The 9,735-nt window shown below is 38.0% G+C and overlaps 1 protein-coding gene across 1 annotated transcript in view; it reads left to right on the top strand.

Moving 5' to 3' along the window:
• Positions 1–3,640: 3,640 nt before the first annotated feature.
• LOC128643188 (ficolin-1-like) overlaps positions 3,641–9,735 on the top strand; it is a 28,345-nt gene continuing 22,250 nt past the window's right edge. The window contains exons 1-3 of the mRNA XM_053696162.1: positions 3,641–3,766; positions 6,947–7,060; positions 7,334–7,387. Of these exons, the coding sequence (XP_053552137.1) occupies positions 3,697–3,766; positions 6,947–7,060; positions 7,334–7,387 (238 nt within the window). The 5' untranslated portion in view covers positions 3,641–3,696. The remainder of the gene's footprint in view (positions 3,767–6,946; positions 7,061–7,333; positions 7,388–9,735) is intronic.

The raw sequence follows: 9,735 nt of genomic DNA, 5'->3' as shown, positions 1-9,735 counted from the left end.
AAAATACAAAAAAAATAATATTACAAAAAAAATAAAAAAATATAAGATTACTGAAAAAAATAACTGAAATTATCCAAAATAAAGAAAAATCAGCTCTTTTACCTAAAAGAATACAAATTAACCCCTAACAGTAAAACACCCAACCCCCCACCTCTAAAAAAATCTAATCTACCCATTGCCCCTAAAGGGGCATTTGTATGGGCATTGCCCTTAAAAGGGCAATCAGCTCATTTGCTGCCCATTAAAAAATAAAAAAGCCCTAAACAAAAAACCCACCCTTCCCAAAAACCCCCCCCAAAAATCTAACACTAACCCCAAAACATTTACCCACCATTCCTGAAGTCTAGACATCCATCTTCTTCCAGGTGGAACAAAGTCTCCATCCAGGCCGCTAAGATCTTCCAGGGCAGTACTATCTTCCATCTTCGCACTGGTTGTTTTTATAGGGGTATTAGATTAGGTTTAAAAAAAATATTTTGGATAATTTCGTTTATTTTCTGTAATCTTAGATATTTTTATTTTTTGTAATATTAGATTTTTTAATTTAATTTAATCGTAGGTATTTTGTTTTTTTATGTAAACCTAGGTTGTTTTTTTTATGTAAAGATAGGTTGTTTTTTTATGTAAAGATAGGATTTTTTTTGTGGTAATTTGTAATAATTTTTAAAGTTAGTCTTTTTTTATTTTATGTATTTGTAGTTAATTGGGGTTAATTTAGTGTTAGATTATAGGGTTTGTGATTAGATTAATACTTTGTGTTGTGGGGGATGGCGGTTTAGGCGTTAATAGTGTTGTAGGTACTTTGCGTTGTGGGGGGATGGCAGATTAGGGGTTAATACATTTATTCGGTAGATTGCGTTATTGGGGGGATGGTGGGTTAGCGGTTAATAGGTTAATTAGGTACTTTGCGTTCTGGTAGGATGGCGGATTAGGGGTTAATACATCTATTAGGTAGTTTGCGATGTGGGGGGATGGTGGATTAGGGGTTAATACATTTATTAGGTAGTTTGTGTTGTGGGGGGATGGCAGATTAGAGGTGTATAGTGTTGATAGGTACTTTGCGTTGTGGGGTATGGCGGATTAGGGGTTAATACATTTATTAGGTAGTTTTTGAGATGGGGGATGGCAGATTAGGGCTTAATACATTTATTAGGTAGTTTACGTTGTCGGGGGGATGACGGATTAGGGTTTAATACATTTATTAGGTAGATTGTTTTGTGGGGGATGACGGTTTGGGAGTTAATAGGTTAATTAGGTACTTTGCATTGTGGGGTGGGATTAGGGGTTAATACATTTATTAGGTAGTTTGTGATGTAGTAGTTTGTGATGTGGGAGTTGGTGAATTAGGGGTTAATAGTTTAGATAGGTAGATTGCGTTGTGGGGGGATGGCGGTTGAGGTTAATACATTTTATTAGTAGTTGCGATGTGGGGGGATGGCGGATATAGGGGTTTTGACATGTCGGTTCATTTTTGGGAGGCGGGTTAGACTTACCAGCGATTAAACCTTTTTTTATTTTTTATGTAGGCGCCGGAAGTCACTGTTAACTCCAGAAATGTGTATTTCCGCACATTTCTGTACCTCGCCAGTTTATCCGACAGTATATGACAGTATATGATCTGCCGGCACCTTATATGTGATTCACCCGATGTGCGTGGTGTACTTATGAGCGGCATGGGTTTCAGCAGTTGCGCTGAAACCTACGCCGTATATGGAATCTCGCCCCTAGAGAGCATAGTTTGCACTAGGATGTCCCTTTAAAGGGACAGTCTACTTGAAAATGTGTTTATTCCTTTATTTCCTATTCCCCAGTTTTGCATAACCAACAGAGTTATATTATATTATAATAGCGCTGTGGAATCTGTTGGCGCTCTACAAATACGTGATAATAATATACAATGGATATAAAAAGTCTACCCACCCCTGTTAAAATGTCAGGTTTCTGTGATGTAAAACAATGAGACAAGATAAATAATTTCAGAACTTTTTCCACCTTTAATGTGACCTATAAACTGTACAACTCAATTGAAAAACAAACTGAAATCTTTTAGGTAAAGGGAAATAAAAATAAAAAAATAAAATAATATGGTTGCATAAGTGTGAACACCCTTTTATAACTGGGGATGTAGCTGTGTTCAGAATTAAGCAATCACATTCAAAAGCATGGTAAATAGGAGTCAGTACACACCCGTCATCATTTAAAGTGCCTCTGATTAACCCCAAATTAAGTTCAGCTGTTCTAGTAGGTCTTTCCTGACATTTTGTTGGTCGCATCCTACAGCAAAAGCCATGGTCCGCAGAGAGCTTCTAAAGCATCAGAGGGATCTCATTGTTAAAAGGTATCAGTCAGGAGAAGGGTACAAAAGAATTTCCAAGGCATTAGATATACCATGGAACACAGTGAAGACAGGCATCATCAAGTGAAGAAAATATGGTGCAACAGTGACATTACCAAGAACTGGATGTCCCTCCAAAATTGATGAAAAGACGAGAAGGCCAAGAGGCCTACATCAACATTAAAGGAGCTGCAGGAATATCTGGCAAGTACTGGCTGTGTTTTACATGTGACAACAATCGCCCGTATTCTTCCTATATCTGGGCTATGGGGTAGAGTGGCAAGACGGAAGCATTCTCTTACAAAAAAAAAACATCCAAGCCCGGCTAAATTTTGCAATAACACATCTGAAGTTTCCCAAAAGCATGTTGCAAAAGGTGTTCTGGTCTGATGAAACCAAAGTTGAACTTTTTGGCCATAATTCCAAAAGATATGTTTGGCGCAAAAACAACACTGCATATCACCAAAAGAACACCATACCCACAGTGAAACATGGTGGTGGCAGCATCATGCTTTGGGGCTGTTTTTCTTCAGCTAGAACTGGGGCCTTAGTCAAGGTAGAGGGAATAATGAACAGTTCCAAATACCAGACAATATTGGCACAAAACCTTCAGGCTTCTGCTAGAAAGCTGAACATGAAGAGGAACTTCATCTTTCAGCATGACAACGACCCAAAGCATACATCCAAATCAACAAAGGAATGGCTTCACCAGAAGAAGATTAAAGTTTTGGGATGGCCCAGCCAGAGCCCAGACCTGAATCCAATTCAAAATCTGTGGGGTGATCTGAAGAGGGCTTTGCACAGGAGATGCCCTCGCATTCTGACAGATTTAGAGTGTTTTTGCAAAGAAGAGTGGGCAAATCTTGCCAAGTCAAGATGTGCCATGCTGAAAAACTCATACCCAAAAAGACTGAGTGCAGTAATAAAATCAAAAGGTGCTTCAATAAAGTATTAGTTTAAGGGTGTTCACACTTATGCAACCATTTTTTTTATTTTTTATTTCCCTTTACCTAAAAGATTTCAGTTTGTTTTTCAATTGAGTTGTACAGTTTATAGGTCACATTAAAGGTGGAAAAAGTTCTGAAATTATTTATCTTTGTCTCATTTTTTTACATCACAGAAACCTGACATTTTAACAGGGGTGTGTAGACTTTTTATATCCACTGTATATATATATATTATAATGTAGTTAACATACATGCTTATGTAACAGAGAGCTCTTTATGTAAATATAGGGATATAATAGTCAGATAAATACAAGGCATGTGGGAGTTACTTGCCTTTCATATAAAAGCTCCTACAAAGTCTCCTCACACCATAAACAAGAGCTGAAGGACAAGAAAGACTGGGCAGATCACATTATGAAGACTTCAGCGCTACCAGTAATCTGCCTGATCGTCACACTCAGTATCGCTGATGATACCTGCCCAGGTAAGTGGCCGACATGCATAGAGTTTATTGTTTCAAGGATTTGCCCCATAAGCTTCTGTGTTATTTCTGTTCAGAATCTTTGAATCATGTCCAGGTACAATGGCAGATTAAGAGGACAAAAGGTTGTCATTTATTTATATTTAGAATAATAGTCTGACAGTTTAAATATACTGAATAAAATAAAATGTGGACACTGTGTTTTACAATCCTGTTGTTTATCTACACTCCCAGATTTTGGAGATGATTCTCCAATGGGATATTTCTTCCTTATGTTTTCACGTATAACATCTCTACAGCTTCAGCCTTTTAGATAACAAAATACTGTGTAAGTTAGTTCACTTATGAATATATTAATATAATTTGATACCATGGGGTAGATTTACCAAAGGTCGAGCGGACATGATTCGCTGTAGCCCGTATGTATCATTGCACACTCCGATGATGCCCGCCCCTTCATTCGCGCCCGCTCTCTGTGATTTCTTTTCGCCACCTCTGAGGGGGTGAAGAGTGTAAGAAGCATGGATCTAATGACCGCTGCTTCTTACATTGCGGGAAGCAGGCTCGCATGTGTGAACCTGCGGCGCAAGGGCTCCAGGGCAGATTGGTATCACGATTTTAACAGGTAGAAATAATTCGCTGTTGTACTAGACCACTTATAGAAATGAATCATTCTCAATCTATTCTGATTTTATTTAAAGGGACAGAAAGGTCAAAAATCAAGTGTGCATGGGGGAATTTCAATTTGAAATAGAAGCATTTTTGCAATATAATTTCATCAACAAAAATGCTTCTAGTAAAAGTTTTTACTGTTTTTCTGCGGCATACGCACATATGCTGTGAGGGTCTGTGCACCAGAATTCAAACACTATGGGGCATATTTATCAATGTGCGAGCGGACATGATACGAAGTAGCGTATCATGTCCGCCGCACATCGATAAATGCTGACAGCATACACGGTCGGCATTTGTCATTGCACCAGCAGTTCTTGTGAACTGCTTGTGCAATGCCGGCCGGCCCCTGCCGCAAGCAGGGGGTGTCAATCAACTCGATCGTGTTAGATCGGGTTGATTTCTGTCTGCGGCCTCAGAGCAGGCGGACAAGTTATGGAGCAACGCTGCTACATAACTTCTGTTTCCGGCGAGCCTGAAGACTCGCTGGAAACAAGGGGCATCAAGCTTCATACAGAGCTGATAAATATGCCCCTATGCCTGCTCAGAGAGTTAGGGCTAGATTTATTAACGCCCTACGGCTGCGAGTTCTCACAAGAACTTGCTCGCCGTCATTTATCAAGCAGCGGTCACCAGACCGCTGCTTCCCTAGCCTCTTCGCCACCTCTAATGTGGCGAAATTCAATCTCTTCGGTCTAGTTACACCGAGGAGATTGACAGCTCCTGCCCACGCGTGATTGGCTATGCGCGGGCAGGGGGCGGGATTGCACGCGAGCGCAAAATTGCGCTCGTGTGCAATGCCGAATACCTGCGGGTATTTTCGCCCCGCCACAGGCGAGCTGAGGCGTACAGGGGAGCGTATACGCGCCCCTGTACACCTCAGCTTTAATAAATCTAGCCCTTAGTGGTGTTGTGTATGGCTTCTGAAGAAATAATGTGTGTCATACAAGCCCCTGCTGACTCTCTGAGAAGGTGTGGTGTAAAATACTGGTGCATATGCCCTCACAGCATATGTGCGTATGCCATGGAAAAGCATACTTTTCTGGCCACTCAAAACAAATATTAAAGGTACATAAAACACATTTTTTTCTTTGAAGATTCACATAGAGCATTCATTTTTAAACAACTTTCCAATTCACTTCTATTATCAATTTAGCTTTAGTCTTTTGGTATCCTTTACTGAATGAGCAGCAATGAACTTCTGGGAGCTAGCTGAACATATTCATAAGCCAATGACAAGAGGCATATATGTGCAGTCACAAATCAGCAGCTAGCTCCCACCTCCTGAGCCTACTAAGAGAAATTAGATCCTAAAAGTAAATTGAACAGTTTAAAATTGTATAATCAATCTGAATCATTAAATAAAATGTTTGGGTTTTAGGTTCCTTTAAGCTAAAATTAGCTTCTATATTTTTTCCACATTATCATTAAATCAAGTAATGTTAAATTATGCAACTGGTGTGTGCTTTGGATATCTTAATCATCATTTCTAAATAACAGTTATATGTTATAATATTGGAAAGTATTACACTGCCCCCATCAGGCGAATTATGGTAATGAATGTAGCTACAGATCTTATAACGGGATATAAACTTGTATGAATCCTGCAAGGAGCATGCACAGGACTAGCGGATATGTAGTAGGTCATTTAAAAATCAAGTTTTGATTAACCTAGTTTAATGTTAACAATCATACTTACATATGATACTAAGGCACTTTGTTGGCCCTATTTAAAATGAGGCAAAAATAGAAATCAGCACAATAGCCGTATGAAATATAGGTATCCGCTATTCGAAAGCACAAGAAACGGCATTAACAACACTCTGTGTAGTCAGATATGAAACACTTCCCCAAATGCGTAAATAGTTACTCCAAACAACGCAGGCCTCCAATTTCTTTCATCAGATGCTGAGAGTCCACAGTTCATCATGTATGGTAATTCCCCTACTGACCACTAGGAGGAAAATTCCCATACATAGTGACTCATGGACTCTCACCATCATGAAATAAATGAAATTATCAGGTAAGGATACATTTTGTGTTTTTTTCACTCATACATGAGTAATGTGTCAGTTATTTGTTGCACTTTTTTATACCTATGACTATGTGTATGGTTTGACTTATATGGATTCACATTTATGTACACACTCTGTAGACCTTTTTGATGCTAGATGTAAGGTTTTTATGAATTGGTCGAACTAGGTAAGACACAGGCTTTCTTTTTTCCATCCATTCAGTAGAGGTTCTAGTAGATGTCATAATCTCCCATTCATTACTCTAGTATCTCCAAACGTCATTGGTAACAGCAGCCTTAAATTTGTATTTTGGTGCCTTTTCAACAGGTCTTGTACTGTACCCAGAGCACGGAGAAAATAAACAAAAAAGAGAGGAGATTGTAAAAGAATAAGGAGAGGAATAGGTAGTGGATGAGGCTTCCACCTGTTCTCCCAAAAACCCTTTTTAGTTAGCTTTGTGGTCAACTTTTTTGTAATCATTGTTTTCTGTTGACAGATGTGAAGATTGTGGGAATTGGCGATTCAGACAGATTGAGCATCCTCAGAGGATGCCCTGGAACCCCCGGGTCTCTTGGGCAGAAGGGAGAACCAGGATCCCCAGGAGTAAAGGGTGAGTTTGGTTGTTAAAAACAATAAGGTTCTATCAGCTCTTGATGGACCAACAAGCAGGTGTATGATTTTATGCACATTCTCCTCCAATATAAGACATCTGAGCAAAGTATAAATATAAGCGACAGGCAAAGTATCCATAATGTCTTTTAGATGCATGAGGCTGGATATGAAACAATACACTGATATGTGTACCTCTAGTAACCCATAAAACTATGTGAAACCACTGGTACTGCTGTTTTCTTATGCCCTTAAGTTGCGTTATATTTTTCAGGGCAAATCGGATTAACCGGTACTCCAGGGAAAGTTGGACCACCAGGAGAGAAAGGTTGGTAACACTTGTATATAGAGTTCATTCATTTATGATACAGAGTGTTGAGGTCACCCTGAGGTAACACAACCCTCAAGACAATAAAGATGCAGAAGTGCTCATAGTATTTTTAGGTACCATAAACTTTCTTAACCATGAAAGCTCTTCAAAGACACATTGGGCTAGATTACAAGTGAGTCGCGAACGGTTGCGCATGCAATATCGTATTTTCGCGATCCGTTTTAATTGCGCTTATATTACAAGTTGAGCGAAAACTCGATTACGCTACAATTCTTATCGCAATCTCAGATTTGTGGGTAACAGTTTTACGAAACTAAAAAGTTGCACAAAACAATTCAAAAATGCATTACAAAGTACAGTTACACTCATAATAACACCATCTAATGAAAATAATATAAAAAAATTAGCTCAAAAAAAGGGCTGAAAGATATGAGATCTGGGGTGTAAGAAAAAAAAAAGCTGCCAAAGTACTTTAGCTAAAGATGTATTTGTATGTATGTGTGTGTATATATATATATATATATATATATATATACATACAGTATATATGTTTAACTATGTATTTAATGTAAATATTTCACATTCCAATGTTCTGCAGATAAGGGAATATGTTCTTTGTATTTATAAATAGATATTCCTATATATATCTGTATATATCTATACGGATATATAATCATATAGATATATAGGTATAAATATATATTTGTTTAAAAAAACATCAGATTTATGTAGAAATATTTAATTATGAATAAATAGAACATATTCCGTTATGTAAAAAACATTGGAAAATGAAATATTCAGATTTTCATGTCGGGTTAGCGCTATTGAGAATATGTGATGGTGTTTGCACACGAGAGTAGGGTTTTTTTTCCACTTTTTTTCTTCATTGACTTCTATGGGAGAATACGTGAACGCTTGCACGATATCAATTTAGGACAATAATAAGTAAATTGTCTCATCTTTAAGATGGACAATCAGGAAGAATCAACTTGGTATAGAGAGCCTGGTATCAATGCAATAGAGTGGAGTTCAGGATTATAATTATTATACAGATCAGGACTTCCACAAGATTATCTTAAATCGATAGCCCATCAATATAAAATGTATTGCTGTGAAATTATGTAAAATGTAGTATCTAAAAAGATATAAACTCCTGCAATATCAACTCACCAACATTGTTTATTTTAGCAACTCTTAAATAATAGCTTAAAGGGACATGAAACCCACATTTTTTCTTTCATGATTCAGATAGAGAATACAATTTTAAACAACTTTCCAATTTACTTCTATTATTTAATTTGCTTCCTTCTCTTGTTATCCTTTGCTGAAAGGTTTATCTAGTTAAGCCCAGGAGCAGCAGAGAACCTAGGTTGCCCCCCCCTCATTACCATACCCCCCATAGTGTAGCTGCCCCCCTCATTACCATACCCCTCCCCCCTAGATCCCTTTCCTAACATGGATCCCACATAGGATCCCCCCCCTTCCCCCTCACTACGGCTGCGGCTCTGCTCGTAAGTTTTTAAATCTATTTTGCTTCCCTGTAGCGTGGCAAAGCGCTCTCGCCCTCCTCCCACCCTTCTCCAGCGATGGGCTGCCCACCCGCCTCTCTCCTAACCCTCCCATGCCACCAACGATCAGCACCATCGCTGGCCGATGCAGAGAGCGACACAGAGTGGCCCTCTCTGCATTGGTGACTGCCTAAAGGGTATTGCACGATGTCTCAATATCGAGAGAATATACCCTGAGAGAGACTGGAAGCAATTGCGATCACTTCCAGCGCTCAATTTGACTGAGGACGTGCAAGGTATGTCCATGGTCATTAACTGCTGTTTTTTGAAGGACGTACCTGGCACGTCCTCGGTCCGTAAGGGGTTAAAATAATAAAAAAAAAAATTCTAAGTGAAGAACATAGGAATATCAGATTTCTATTCAAAATACATTAAAATGTATTAAAATTGTTTAAAAATTATATTGCTCGTTCCAGGGGATTTTGGGAAGGGCTTCAAAGTATATATATATTTTCATATATGTGTATACATACTTGTGTATATATGTGTTTATATGTGATATGAATATATGTGTTTATATGTGATATGTAGGTATGTGTTTATATGTGATATATATGTATGTATGTGTTTATATGTGATATGTATATATGTGTTTATATGTGATATGTATATATGTGTTTATATGTGATATTTATATATGTGTTTATATGTGATATGTATGTATGTGTTTATATATGATATGTATATATGTGTTTATATGTGATATGTATGTATGTGTTTATATGTGATATGTATATATGTGTTTATATGTGATATGTATATATGTGTTTATATGTG

Source organism: Bombina bombina, chromosome 12, assembly GCF_027579735.1.
Source record: "Bombina bombina isolate aBomBom1 chromosome 12, aBomBom1.pri, whole genome shotgun sequence".
NCBI lineage: Eukaryota > Metazoa > Chordata > Amphibia > Anura > Bombinatoridae > Bombina > Bombina bombina.
This window is presented reverse-complemented; position numbering and strand designations above follow the sequence as displayed.